The following is a 15,126-nucleotide window of genomic DNA, read 5'->3' as shown; positions in this document are numbered from 1 at the left end:
CCTTTATAACTTTTTAAATGTCAAAATCGTTTATCATCAGTGCTAAGGCTTTTTTTTTTTTCCACATTTTATCAAAGGTGAAACAAGGTTGACAGTCTATGGTCAAAAAGGTGACCCTGTTAGGCCCTCAGGTTAGTCCTGAATTCAGAATCCAGCCCCTGTGACTGAGTTTGACACCCCTGGTCTAGGACCTTTGCTCTCTTTTCAAACGGGGGTATGAATGTTGGCCACCAGAGGGCGCGCCACCTCCGACACTGGCCTCTACGTCATCTAAAGTCGTCACATGACTGTCAGAGAGCAAGCACAACAGGAAGATACTTCGGGCTTTAATGTGAGTAATTTTCTTTGTTTTACCTCAGTTATTAAACCCAGCTCTGTGCATCAGCATGATCCTTAATAACATTTAGTGCATTAATGCTGTCTTTAAACGGTCATTTTTCCTTTTTGTCACTCACAAACACACCGCATTTTACTTAAAATCCACTTAATTTACAATGAATTTGGCTGCTAAGGTAAATACATATTGATTGAGCAATGTTTGAATGGTCATGTTGATTGAAGACAGTCTACGTCTTTATTCGGCATCCATCTGATTTAAGTTTTTTGTGTTTTTATGAAAATCGTGATATTATAGGACGCCTACCAAAGTCGCTGCACTGACGGTACACACCGTTACAAACAAAACAGAGCTCCAACAAAGCTTGAATTTTAATGCATTTATGTTCGATTTTACTGAATATGCCTGTATGACACTGTCACAGATTGGTGCTTTTGAGGTTGTGAAGTAAAATATCTATGTCAATGAGTATTCGTGTTTCCTGTTTTCTGTGGTTTTTAAAAGGAGTTTGGTTCTGAAGGATTTGGCAGCTAAAAGGAGGAATGAAGACACATCACCACAAAACCCTTTAGATTTCAGTATGATATGTCCATGTTATTTAGGGACATGCAAAACGAGCTTTTTATGAAGTGATAGTTTATGTTTTTAACTTCATGTCAGGCTGACATGTGATTTTAATTCACCAGATTACTAACATGCAGGTTTTGATGGGGTTTTTGTGCAAGTTAGGCAAACTAGTCTGCTGTTGTGGACTGAATTCATAAATACATGTGATGTTTTCAAGTTAGGGTGATTTTTGTTTGGTTTCTTAAGATTAACTTTGACTACTAAGTATGCTATCATCATTTAAAAGCTGTTATCTATTTTGTTATTTATCCATTTAATCCATATCTTATTATTCATCAGCTTAGAAGTGATTCTTTTCATGTCTGTCATTTTTCCACTGCTGACTTTAAATTTTTCAACATTTATCCACCTCTATTGGATTTGCATCAATGCGGCTTTTTGTGTTATTTTAGGGCTGTTTTAATCAAGGCAATAATTTTTAAATGAATCCAACAAAATGAAACAAATCTAAATCAAACATTCTGACTCCTCTGCATACATGCAGCCATGTTCCTGGAGTGTGTTGGGCTCCACAGGGCTGCCCCTTTTTAACAAGCTTCACTGGCATGAAAAACATCACTTTCAATGCCAAAACAATGCACAGCCAATATCCCTCGCCACTGACTCTGTCTGGGAGTTTCATGCACAGAGTGGGTTATATATTCTTTTCGGCTTCTGGGAAATATTTTAAATTTACTCTTCAACCCACATGGTATTAATCCAGTTTATCATCAGATTCCCACAAAGTTTATCTTGGCTCTATGGCAGTCTTTAGTTTACAAAATAATCCCGTACTGCAACAGACATCTCTGTGATCAACAAAGGTTAACTAGATGGTCAGAACGATGCTAAACAATGTTTTTCCTCATGTTTGTATTTTAAAGTGTGCTATATTGTGGCCTGCAGGGTCAAAGGTCACCATGGGGTCTGCAGTGGAGAGGACTGATGAACACGTGAGAGAGTATCTGATCTACCGAGGATTCACCAGCACGCTGAAAAATCTCGACATCGAGATCAAGGCCGACAAGGAGAAAGGCTTCAGGGTAGGACTGATGGAGACCTGGATGAACATTTACCATTATTTATTATTATTGGTTAAATTTCCTGCCCTAATTTAAATGTATGCATCTGTTTTTAATAACAAGCTCTTTTTGGTTTGTCTCCAAGGTGGAATTGTGTTTTTTTTAACTTACTTCTACCTTTTTGTTTGGTATAAATGAGTTAAAAGTGCAGTAATTCTAGACATTGCTCCTTTAGATTGCATCAGCCACCAGGTGGGAAATCAGGCTGTAATGGCTGCTTTAATCTAAATCCTCTTCTGTCTGCAGGTGGATAAAATCATTGATCAGCTGCAGCAGTTCGTCCAGAATTTCGACCTGTTCGGTCTGAAGGAGTACTGGCTCTACCTGGACCGACGCCTCTTCTGCAGACTGGAGGACGTTTACAGATCAACCGTCAACAAGCTGCGGACAAGCCTGTACAGATATTATGTCATTAACACCATCCAGGTACAGAAATCACACTAACATGGCAGATAGAACTAAAACAGAGCCACAGGTTACACTCTCTTCGTCTCTGCAGAAAGGAAACCTGGAGAAGACTCAAGAGTTCTTCCAGAAGCAGGCACTCGAGCTGCAGGGTCAGGCCGAGTGGAGGGATTGGTTCATCCTGCCATTTATCCCCGCCCCCGAGCAGAACTCCGCTTTCTCTCCGTACTTCTCCCGCCAGTGGGCCGACACCTTCCTGGTTTCTCTTCATAACTTCCTATCTGTCCTCTTCCAGTGTATGCATATCCTTCATGGCTCTGATGGTCCAGCTTTTTACTAAAACGTCCAGTTTAAAGTTTGATGAGGTATAATGCATAAAGCCAGTTATCTAGTTTAGCCTAGTCTAGTTATTGAAGTCGCCGACGAAGCTGTGTGGCCCTTTCTTGGCTCTCCTGCTGAACTTTATTGTTCCTTTAAACCCTGCTGGTTTCCAGTCTTTAACTGTTCCCACCCCAGCCCGTCCTGCTTAGTTTTGATGCTGAAGTTCAGAGAACGACGAGCCTGACAGAAGAAAATGAACAGCTCCGACAGCTGGTGAGAAATAACGCTGTTCTAAATCATCCGTCTGCAGAAAAGAAGGATATTTAGAAAAAAAACTTTCACTACTGAAATCTAATTTAGAGGTGCTAACAAATCTACACACGAGGCTTAGTCTGAATTGATGCCATCATGATAAAAAATGGAGTAATAAAACAATTACAACCCCATTTCCAAAAAAGTTGGGGCACTGTGTTAAATGTAAATAAAAACAGAAAGCAATGATTGTCAAATTTCATAAACCCGTATTGTTTACTTTCCTGTTTGTTAAATTATATCAGTGCGGTTCGGTTAGTCTGTAGGTATAAATATTCTCCTTGTTTTATCTGACCCTTCTTTCCCGTCTTCTCATCCAGCTGTTCGCTCTGCAGACAGAAAACCGGGACCAGAGGGACGGAGACGAGGTGGTCCACCACAAGCTGCCGGTCTACGTCCAGAACATGGACCGTCTGGGAGACACTGAGCTGTGAGACACTAACACCATCTCTGTCTTTTCTGATTGACTACAAACAAGATGGCTGCCATTCTGACTGTTTTACAGCGTTCATGTAGACTCTTAATCTAAGGGTCTGTCAGCGGGATAATGCTTTTAAATTTAGTGATTTATATTTTTATTTATGGGCTGTTTGACGCTCCATTGGTTCATCCAAGATCTTTCATTGTTATTTATGTTTTTATCAGCTGTTTGTTTTGTTTGATATCCGTTAATAATAACTTTAAGCACTTATGTGGAAAGATGTTGTTACGGGTGGCAGCCATTTTTGAATATTCTCTATAAAACTGTCTTTAAGTAATAATCAAGCACAACTTTCTGCTGCCTATTGCACTTTTTTCTTTCTGAATGGTCTTTAATAACTCAATGCCAAACACAGGATATGACGTGAATTATTTATTAATAGTTTTACTGCTTTAGTTGTCGTGGTTTTATACTGTATTTTAAGAAGTCCTGACATGCACAGTGTAAAATAACAAACCATAAGTGTTCTGTTTTAGAAGATAATAGATGGAAGACATGCTGATATGGATTGTTGGTAATGCAACTGAAAACTAGAATTATAGGAGTTGTGAGCAAGTCAAGTCTTTGCAGAAGAAATCAGATGTTTGAAACCAGCAGGAGAGCTTTAATACTAATGTTTTTTGTTGTGTAACATCTACTCAGACATTTTAATGAGAGGAGAGCAGATTAAGGAGATAGGACATGAGAACATTTTAACTTTTTGGACAAATGTTTTGTGTTTTTATCCAAAACATCTTTAACCTTTATCCTGAAGTCAAAGTTTTAAAGATTTTTAAGCACTTTAAAGCACGAAGAACAACTGATTATTATGTTGATTCCACTAAAATATCTATTTAAAAATTTAAATTATTGTTAATTATTCAGTATTTATGATATTTTTTCTCATTGATGTGATGCGGTTGCTGTTGCCAAATAAACAATTCACCTCATGAATTGTTGGGTTTTTTTGTCCGTATACCTTTTTTTAACACACACAAGAATATGAACCCCTCGCTTCCACTTCTACATGGTTACAGAGGAGATTTGACCACAGATCCATTAATTCCTCTCTGGGATATCTGCCAGATCCAGCCCCCTGTAGTGATTTTCATCCTGAATGTGCCCCTACAGTGTCCAGTAAGGGACATCCTTAGGTCTCAGAGTTCAGATGAAAAGCTCTGAAGTTCGATACCCTCCCCCCCAAGATCTTACCCCTTTTTCCTGAGACCTTTTAGCCTTTGTTTGTTAATTATCATGAAATACTTCACAAAAGATGCTATGTTCCTTCTTCACTCATCTTGACCTGCGACATTATTCCTGTTTTGTCAAGGTTATTCTCCAAACACATACCAAACTACTGAATGGTAAAAAACAAACAAACCCATCTTTTCCCAACGGTTTAGGACTATCAGATTTCTAAACTGTCTGTAAAGAAGTCCACTTTATCTGCAACATTCATATATCTAAGAATATACTGACATTCCTCACATATGTTAGTGGAAATGAGGGGTTGCACACTGTTTTTACTTTTTAATAGAGTGGAATTTAAGTAGGGATTTTAAAGGCACGTGGTGAAGCTGTCTTTAAAGATTTAAGGAGCCCGGTAAATGTGCCCCAGTCAAAAATCAGCTGTAAGTCATGAGTCTAGTCATGTGACTAACCAGCAGCTTCTTACCTGGATTGACTTCAGAGTCCTGAATGTGACACAGTCCTTTGCTGGCTCAGGTTGCCTGTGAGCCAGGGTTGGAAACTAACTTTTTGGCATAGCTTTTTAGCTTAACTTCAACTGTGGCTAGTGGATTGAAAAATCTACCGGCCATTAAATTTTTTTACCAGGCGCTTTGTGTTTCCTGCATGATGTCGGAATGACAAAAATTAAATATTTAGTACACGATTTCCAAGACAGTCTGGTCGCAGACCATTGATCTCAGACGGTCCTGGTGCAGACTGTTAATGGGAGACACCGTCTGTCAGAATAAAAGTGCCATAATCTGCCAGGACAACATATTTCTAGTTTTAGATTTTATTTTAAATTCAACTTTATGTATAAACAAACTCAGTTAGCAGTTAGTTTTGGCAAGGAGAGCTTTAGCAAATGTAGCTAAAGCTAGTGTAGCTAAAGCTAACATAGCTAGGTAGCTTAAGTAGCTATAAATTTGTGGCTGTATTAGTATAGATATGTATGAGCTCCATGAGCTTGTGCTTTTGCTATGTTAGCTACGTATCTCCATTATCAAGGTAGCTCCATTATTTTTTGGTGTGTAATTCCGTTCTGGCAAACGTGGCATCTCACAGTAGTGGTCTACAAAAGGGGCCGTTTGAGATCTACAGCCCTATCATGACTTGCTTAACATTCTTGTACTCAAAATGAGTGAAACTTCCCTTGCCATCCATCCCCAAATGTTCTCAACTGGATTTAGGTCAGGGGGAACACGCAGGATGGTCCAAAAGAGTGCCGTTATTCTCCTGGAAGAAGTCTTTTGTCAGGCAGGCATTGTGAACTGCAGAGTTGTCCTGCTGAAAAACCCAGTCATTACCACACAGATCAGGGCCCTCAGTCATGAGGGATGCCCGCTGCAGCATCTCCATATAGCCAGCCGCCGTTTGGTGCCTCTGCACAACCTGAAGCTCCATTGTTCCAATGAAGGAAAAAAAGCACCCCAGATCATGATGGCGCCCCCTCCAGTGTGCCGCGTAGAAAACATCTCAAGCTGGATCTCCTTGTCATGCCAGTAACATTGGAGGCCATCAGGACTGTCAAGGTTACATTTTTTCTCATCAGAGAATAAAACTTTCTTCTATCTTTCAATGTCCCATGTTTGGTGCTCCCTTGCAAAGTCCAAACAGGCAATTTTGTGGCGTTAAGGGAGAGGAGGCCTTTGAAGACATTTTTTTGTTTTTTAAGCAGATGCCATCTGATGGTTATTGGGCTGCAGTCGGCACCAGTAACGGCCTTAATTTGGGTCAAGGATCGTCCCGTGTCTTGACGGACAGCCTATCGGATCCTCCGGCTCAGCGCAGGTGACATGTTTTTGGGTCTACCACTTGACTTTTTTGTTCCATAACCCTCAGGATCTTTTAAGAAATTCAAAATGACTGTCTTACTCTGTCCAACCTCAGCAGCGATGGCACGTTGCGAGAGGCCTTGCTTATGCAGCTCAACCATCTAAACATGTTCAAAGACAGAAAGCTTTTTTTGCCTTTGCCATCAGGAGGTCATGACAGTGTGAATACCTGACAGAAAATGACATTGAATCCACATTTTGGGGCAGATTTTGGCTTCTAAAGGCTGTGATCTTAAACTTTTAATCAGCTGATGAACAGCCTGTTTCAGTTTAATTGTTGTTTTCAATAAATTGCTTACTCAATTTTTTTTTGTCTCACCCTCATTTCTTCTTTTTGCATTTTGAAGCTCTACTTAGAACCTTCTTAAGCTCCAACAGTGCAAAATGTAAGTTCTTGCAGTTTTTCAACTGGTCTTAAAATTTTGATCATGAGTGTATGTAGTAATAAAGAGTGGGTAGCCTGGGTTCAGGTTCTCCATTATCTTTAATCAGATCTGACTCTGGCCAGCACGTAGTGCACAAAGTCTTCATTGTTTTTATGACATGAAAATCCACCCTGATGGTTTGCAGCATTCTACCCAGCGGTACTGTCCTTGTTCCCCTCTTCTATTGCTGGCATTTGGTGACTTCCTGCAAGATGCGACAGGCTTGTTTTCTACATTGCTTATGAAGAGAGCTTGGACAATTATTAGGTTTCATCTTGGATCTATTTCGTACTCATTATTCAGTGTTTTGTTTTTAAACTCCCCTCTTCTTTGCTCTCTCTCCATCCTCACAGGGACTTGGTGTCGAGCACACGGGCTGCCAGCACCACCGCCACTCCTTCCAGAAACTTTTTCTCTACATTCCTACCGCAGGGAAAACGCACTCCGGGGAAACCGCCTCAAATCTCAACGGGGTCCTCGCCAAGCCAGGTAGCAGTGGGCAGGAAGGAGCCACCAACCAATCCAGTGAGAGCAAATTTACCACTATGACAGCCTGAAAACATACAACTGAATTTATTTGAAAGCAGGAAACAGCAGCTGTAAAAGTACACAGTTTGGCAAAGTGTGAACTCTATAGTGGGTTGGATGTTTGAAGAATCAGTATTCCAGCGCTGTGACTGATTGGTGAGGAAAGACATAAATTGTGTGGCTGCAGTTGCTGATTTTTCTCTGCAAAAAAACAGGATTTTATTTTTGCACTGGCCATCAGGTGTGCCAGGTTGGAAGATTATACTAATTTGCTCAATTTATTGTCTGTGATTTAGTCAATCGAACCACCATCCTTAAATGGTTTGGTACGGCCTCCCCAGACTTTAAATGTTGATTTAGACTCTTTTAAGATACGATACAAACATTCCAGTCATGCTTTCCTCTGATAGGAAGGATCCCATGAACATATCTCACCAAAGAAGCCCCAGTAACTAATACTGATTTGTGTTTTCTAGCCTGCGAAGTCCAAAGAGACGGTCCAATCCAAGGAGGTGAAACCGATGTTGAGCCAGACAACATCCAGTGAACCTGTGAGCTCCCAGCAATCCCAGCAGTCCATAAACCAGTCAACGAGCCAACCGGCACACGCCAGACACAAGAGGATCCAGGAGCACGAGAAAGAGAGGAAGGAGCTTTTCTCTAAACCGCCATCACAGGTACACGAAGGGCGGGATCACAACGGTTTTATAAACAGAACCGAAACCAGTGATTCGTCTTTTATGTAAGTGTTAATAGGAGAGACGTTAACATTTTTGGATAGTATTCCCAGACATCTACAATAAATAAGAACTAAAAGGCAGCCTAATAATAACTTTATTTATACAGCACTTTTCAAAACAGAGTCATGAAATAGAATTAACTTTTATGCTTGGAGTCGGTGCTACCAAACTATTTCCTAAAGAAACCCCCTAATATGTGGCCTGATATAAACTGGAAATTAGCTAATTTTGCCCAGCTGTAAAATGTTATTTTCATGGTTGTACTGTTGGATAACATTCATGTTTAAGTCTCTAAAATATGTTAGAATTTTGTCTTCTAAATACTTAGTGTGACTGTGAATTTTTAACATTTATATCTTTCCACATTTTGTTTTCAGGCCCCAGAGAAGAAGACAGAGACAGGGGAAACAGAGCCTGTTACAGAGACCCCCAGTGAACCTCCAGAGTCTTCCTCCTCCACCAAGAGTTCTGCAGGAGTAGGAGTGGAGGGAGGGGGTCTGCCAGCCGAACAGCCTTTTATTAAACTCAGCCAGGAGGAGTATGGAGAACACCACTCCTCCATCATGCACTGCAGGTCTGGTTCACTTTGACTGATATTTAAAGTGATAAATCACCAGTAATCCATTCAGGAGACATGTTTATGTTACCTGTTAGACAACCTGTTTACATGTTGCATTAGCGATGCATTTCTGGCATTTGCATACCAATGCAAGAAAAGTTGAGGGAGTTGTGATGTTTCATTGAGTTCTAAGTGATGGCTACGTTTAAGAGCAACGAGAGTCAGCTCCTGTTTCAGAGACGTTTTTCTTTTCTTCCTTTTTTGTTATTTTAAGAGTAAAAAGCTCAAAGAGACCAAGTGAGGAGCTGATGTGAAGCCAAAAGGCCAAATCTGAAAGGAAAAGATCTTTGAAAGGAGCTGTAACTCCCATCACTCTGAGCTAAACTGGATGGACATAAATAAAGCCATGCTTTGGGTTTTACCTGCAGAATATAGCAGATCAGGCATTTCAGTATGCTCTGGGTCTACATAATCAATTCAGTCTTGATGAAGGCATCCTAGACCACCTCTGTAAGCAGTCTGAACTAGTAGATATCAAACTAATTTCAGTGCTCAAAATGCACATAAATCCTCTTTAATGCATGGGGTAATAGACACCATCCTCTCCTCTCACTCATCCTTTCTCCTCCTTTTTCTCAGGGTTGACAGTTCTGGTCGCCGTGTTGCCAGTTTGGACGTAGACGGAGTCATCAAGGTGAGTCTGCACCAAATGTTGGTTGGTTTGGACAAACTTAGAAAACTATACCTGTACAATAACTACACGAAACACACATTAAAGCCCTCTTCATCCTCTTCTCTAGGTTTGGTCCTTCAACCCCATCATGCAGACCAAAGCCACCATCATGTCCAAGTCTCCTCTGCTGTCTCTTGAGTGGGCGACCAAACCTGACAGACTGGTACAATCAAGAACAAAAATTCTGCATATTTAATAAATGTAGAAATATTGGAAGCAAAATCAAGTGTTTTTAGTGATTATGTCCAATGAAGGGAAGGTGATTCACATTTAAACTGTCTCTAGTGAGGGTGTTTTCTTTTTCAAATAAATGTCTGTCTTTAAACCGACTATATTTGTTTGTACAAAACATAAAAGAATACTCAGGATGATATACAGCAAATTAGAGCTGAAACATAAAGTACAAAAGGCAATAGACTAAAATAAAGCAATGTATTTGATTAAAGCATGCTCTCAGAAAAAAAATATGTGAATGTAACATTTTATAGGTAACGTGAGTCAGAATTTAGTTAATAAGAAAATTTCTGTGTTCTCAGTTATTACTCGGCAGCGGTGTTGGCACAGTGCGGCTCTACGATACAGATGCCAAGAAGAATCTTTACGAGATGAACATCGATGAAACTCATCCACGGTAATCCTGTCCGTCTCATCTGTGAAGTATTGGAAATGTGTGTAACGTTTAAGGACTGTAGCCAAAAACACAAGTAGTAAATGCCATCACCATTGCATGAAAAACTGTTCAACATTTGGAGGAACACTCTCATGTCTCGCCATGGAGATGTGACGCAGTCTAACGCAGTCTAAGTGCAAACTTTTCCTTAAAGAGGATTCTGAATAAAACACAAGATACTTGTGCCCTATATATGTCTTAAAAGAGTAAAATATGTCCCATTTAAGAGCAAATGCCCCTGATCTACCAATGAATTGGCTCTGACTGTAAATCCATTGGCTGATGATAGATATCAAGGAGTTTTATTCAGAAAGTCATTGGCTAGAATAAATTGAGACCTGGATTAAACCTATACACTCAAGATTTTGCCATGAAGAAATCTGTTAATAATAATAATAATGATATTTCCATCCTATGTGTGCTAGTATCTTGTCTCTAGCCTGCAGTCCCAGTGGTTCCTCCTTTGTCTGTTCAGCTGCAGCTCTCAGCCGATCAGGGAGCCTCGACGCCGTTCCTCGACTTCCTATACCGGTGTCAGGACAGCTGCTGCTGTGGGACACCAAGACGGTCAAACAACAGGTGAACAAACCAACCTGTGAATTATTCATCTGACTTTTTAAGTTATCAGGCAAGACTGAGCCATGCTTTTGTTGCATCCTAACACTGGTACCTGAACTTTTAACTAATGACATTAGGGTCTGTGATTCTTGTCTCTGGTTTATTATTCATTGCTCTGTCCATCTCAGGTCCAGTTCTCTTTAGAACCTGAACCAGTGGCCATTAACTGCACAGCCTTCAATCATAACGGAAACCTGCTGGTGACAGGAGCGGCGGACGGATTCATCAGACTGTTCGGTCAGTGATTATCTAGGGGGAAACTATTTATTTTTGTAATTTTATCTTTTTTTTTGCTCAAAATCACATCCAAGGTAGAAAGAAAAGTTTGTCACCTCACTCTTAAAAACATAAAAAAACATGGTTCCTAGTAGACGTTAACGTATTCTTATGATATAGAAAAAGTCTCACTACAGCAACTACACCAAGTATGTCCATACTGGGCCGTCCTGGTAAGAACTGTCACTTGATCAGGCTTAATGCCTTAATCTGGTCTGATTTTCTTCCTCACAGTTTGATTTTTCTAACTTTGGTTCATGTAATTGAGCAACTTTAAAAGTGTTTTTTAGTTATTTTTTCCTCATATGTTTACAATTTTAAACAATTACAAACACAATTTTATAAACTTGAAAATTTCAATTTTTTCTTAAAAATGAACAAATCCTCTTTATCATCTTCAGTTTTCCTGTTCCCTGTTATGCCGCAATATCAATGAGTAGTTTATAAATTGATCTTTTGGCAAGAACAAGGTATGCAGGCCTATTATGCTGGGATTCTGTCAATGAAAGCTATTTAAATTAGTGTTTATTTTTCCAAGTTAGCCTTGGGGGCTTGGTTTTTCTTAAAGATGAGTAGGGGTCCTGTAGGAAAAAAGTTTGGAACCATTGTTTACAGGCTTGCGTCGCGCCAGCTAAACCACACCTGTAGCTGACACCTCTTCCTCCTCAGAGGGTGCTTATTGGTCCATTCATTCTCTGGCTAGAAACCAGTGTATTAGCTAAGCAAAATAGCCCGACTGATGACAGACAGGGAATCTGGACAATCCATCGCCTTTGAAAAGTTAACAATATCTATGAATAGAGCTTCAAAGTTGATCTTCATAATTGTAAAGATTACACTTAAATGCACTCTTTCCTACAGTTAAATCAGCCTTAAATATCTTTATGAGCTTTCTCAGTACATTTAACAGACCACTTATTCATCAATAAAACATAGTTCTACATTCATAATTGATTTTGAGTTTCTTGTGATCTTTAATCTGACGTTCCTCTTTGTCTTCTGTAGATATGCAGCGATATGAGAGCGCTATGAGCTGGAGAGCTCATGACGGAGAAGTTTACAGCGTGGAGTTCAGCTACGATGAAAACACTGTCTTCAGCATCGGGGAGGATGGGAAGGTTTGTTTTTGTGTTTTTGGGAGCTCTGATATTTTCAACATGAAGTCCAGAGATCCTCTTCAGACATGTCTTTCAAAAGCAACATAAAAAGCTTTTTCCATGCTTTTATCAGTGAGATCATTAAGTCAGCACAGCGCTGAAACTCTCAGTTGTTTTTTGGCTATTTATTTATTTATATTCTGAGTTTTTGCTGTGTCATATGTTTATGTAAAGAGAAGCAGACAGGCTCACTTTTAAACAAATCTTGTAACTATGTAGTACACAAACATTTCTACACAGCGTATTAGAAAAACCACCACAGCAGTTTAAAGTAGGCTGTAAATGTTTTTTGGTGTGTTCAGTTCATCCAGTGGAACATCCATCGGTGTGGCGTGAAGCAGTCAGAGCAGGTTTTACCTCAGGATGCCACGGGACCCTTCGTTCTGTCAGGATACAGCGGATACAAACAGGTGAGAGCTGTTTCCTCAGAAATATACAGCACTCCTTTCTAGTTATTTATCTGTTTGATTTATCATTTAGGGGTTCAATCACAGCGAGATACTTCCAGCTAACTCTGAGTTAAAAGGGGGCATGGATGAATTGATTTTATTATGCGTCTTAAATAAATGAGTTAATGATCTGTGGTTTCAGGTTCAGGTTCCTCGAGGTCGACTCTTTGCCTTTGACTCTGAAGGACAGCACGTCCTGACCTGCTCGAGCACCGGAGGACTCATATACAGAGTAAATACACCTTCATCTTCACCTTCATCATCATCTGATATTTTGATCATTTATTATTAGTTTAGATTATTTATGGCTTAGAAATAGGAGACTGGTTCAGTATTCTTACTCTGGCTGAAACAGCTGGATAGGCCAGTTTACATCGCTGGCTCTGATACATGATTCTAGGGGTTTGCGTCCCAGTCTGGGCACAAATGGTACCCAGTGTGGACCCTTAGGCGGGTTCTTTGATGCCATGAACACCTGTCTATGTCACGTTTGCATGTTGATTTGGATAAAAGCATCTGCTAAGTGACACTGTAACTGCATATACAAATTTTAACACTGTTGTACAGTAAGAATTATGCAGGAGTGCATGTACAAAATGACTCACTGAAATGCTTGCAGGTTAATGAGACAGCGTTTACATTTTTCATGTTCAGTTGCTTTCTCTTTGTTAGTAACTTCATTAAGGTTAGCTAATAAACCCAGGGATTTTCTTAAGAAGCAGTTCTTTGTTGTGCTTTTATTCAGTAATTTGTACTCTCAAAAACCATGTGTACTCTACTTCCTGTTAATAAAAAAATCCTGCTTTTATTTTTAAAGTAACAAAACAACTCTGGGAGAACTGAGAACTACAAAATTAGCTGACATTTTTGAGGAAAAAAACCTTGTGATGGGTCAAAAAATAATGAAAATATGGGAAAAAGTGAAATGTTTGCAATCACAAGGTGCAGATGTCTTTTGACTTTAGCATCAAGCTGCAATAATGCATCTAAACGGTTAAATAAGCCCCCCATTTAAGTACATTTTTTAGACATAATGCATTGATTTTACATTTATCATGTCCAATGTGTTAATTTTTTAAGTTTTGATGGTGTTTATAAGACCTTAAATGTAAGCCAGTAATTGTACTTTCAATTGGATTCTTCAAAATGACTTTAATGCATGTAATTTCTTTATTTAAAAATATTTTTTATTTACTCAAGGGTGTTCTTTATGTTTTTTCTTGTCTTGTTGCATCAGTGTGAATATTTTCTTTTAAAAGTATAAAAATAATTCAACTTGCTAACATGCATTTTTCTTATGCCTGTTATTCCAGCTGACCAATGGGGAGCCAGCGTTGGAGAGTGTGCTTTCACTAGGCGGGCACAAAGCTCCAGTGGTGACAGTTGATTGGTGCTCAGCGGTGGACTGCGGTACCTGCCTGACCGCCTCCATGGACGGAAAGATCAAACTAAGCACGCTCCTGGCACAGAAGTCCTGAGTGAAGACAGCCGGGTTTCAGAGGTCGTCAGAGTTTTTATTTTGTTTTCACATTAACATAGTCTGATGAATTCAGAATGTCATTATCAAAACCTACAAAGCTGAGATAAATTTACAATAAAATCAAACTGAAAGTGAAGCAGAGAGCATGATTCTTTCTTGAGGATTTAGTTCATAAATCTTCCTGTTCACTGAATTTATCATGTTAGAAAAATCTTACAGGTTCTATGTGAAAAAGTCTCTGCCCCCTAACCTAATAATTGGTTGTTCCATCCTCTGCAGCAACAACTGAAGCAAGCATTATAACTGTCAGTGAGTCTTTCACATTACTGTGGAGGAATGTTGTCCCTCTCTTCTCTGCAAAATTGTTTTAATTCAGCCACTTTGGAGATTTTTACAGCATGAACGGCCTGTTTAAGGTCATGCCACAGCATCTCAGTCAGATTTAAGTTCAGACTTTGACTAGACCCTCCAAAACCATTTGGCAGAAGATTTTAGAGCCCAGACTCAGTGGATTGTATACAACTGACTTAAAGATATCCTCTCCCTAATTTCAAGGAAAAGAGATGTTACTTATGTCACATTGGGCTTCTATGGTTCATTTATGATCTATTATTGGACATCACATTTACTTTCCAGTCTTTAGTGCCCAGTGGAATCTTTTTATCTTTTCATTTATTTTCATACAGCATAAGTCAAAATCAATTAGATTTAACAACAAAAATCATTTTTCAACCCGGTGAATGGGCCCTCCACAGTTGTGATTTATTGATGGCATCAATGCATGCATGCTGAATCGGAAAAATTGGTGCTTTTTAACCCCTTTCCACCACTGTTTCCGCTCATTTATGCCACTTTTTCCCACTCAATACCCATTTTCTCCACTTTTAATTTACTTTCGAACCC

At 39.5% G+C, this 15,126-nt stretch overlaps 1 protein-coding gene across 2 annotated transcripts; it reads left to right on the top strand.

Moving 5' to 3' along the window:
* The first annotated feature begins 254 nt into the window (after positions 1 to 254).
* Positions 255 to 14,359, top strand: wdr91 (WD repeat domain 91). 2 transcript variants are annotated; one of them, XM_041811615.1, is made up of 18 exons: positions 255 to 331; positions 1,850 to 1,986; positions 2,272 to 2,451; positions 2,525 to 2,732; positions 2,942 to 3,024; positions 3,384 to 3,493; positions 7,367 to 7,502; positions 8,018 to 8,218; positions 8,659 to 8,855; positions 9,480 to 9,534; positions 9,641 to 9,736; positions 10,110 to 10,204; positions 10,669 to 10,822; positions 10,990 to 11,098; positions 12,143 to 12,255; positions 12,597 to 12,704; positions 12,886 to 12,975; positions 14,057 to 14,359. In XM_041811615.1, the coding sequence occupies exons 2-18, from the start codon at positions 1,864 to 1,866 to the stop codon at positions 14,219 to 14,221; spliced, it is 2,223 nt and encodes a 740-aa protein (XP_041667549.1). In that variant the 5' UTR covers positions 255 to 331; positions 1,850 to 1,863; the 3' UTR covers positions 14,222 to 14,359. The 2 variants fall into 2 exon arrangements, with proteins under 2 accessions (XP_041667549.1, XP_041667548.1); XM_041811614.1 differs by having other exon boundaries at positions 7,367 to 7,538.
* Positions 14,360 to 15,126: the final 767 nt, after the last annotated feature.

This window comes from Cheilinus undulatus, linkage group 17 (assembly GCF_018320785.1).
Source record: "Cheilinus undulatus linkage group 17, ASM1832078v1, whole genome shotgun sequence".
Classification (NCBI taxonomy): Eukaryota; Metazoa; Chordata; class Actinopteri; order Labriformes; family Labridae; genus Cheilinus; species Cheilinus undulatus.
The sequence above is the reverse complement of the archived record's forward strand: the minus strand, read 5'-3'. Positions and strand labels throughout refer to the sequence as shown.

Coding starts and splice junctions, on each gene's coding strand:
- wdr91 (XM_041811614.1), top strand. CDS start 1,864: ATGGGGTCTGCAGTGGAGAGGACTGATGAACACGTGAGAGAGTATCTG. Junction 7,539..8,017: donor AGGAGCCACCAACCAATCCA/GTGAGAGCAAAT, acceptor TGTGTTTTCTAG/CCTGCGAAGTCCAAAGAGAC. Junction 11,099..12,142: donor CGGATTCATCAGACTGTTCG/GTCAGTGATTAT, acceptor TGTCTTCTGTAG/ATATGCAGCGATATGAGAGC.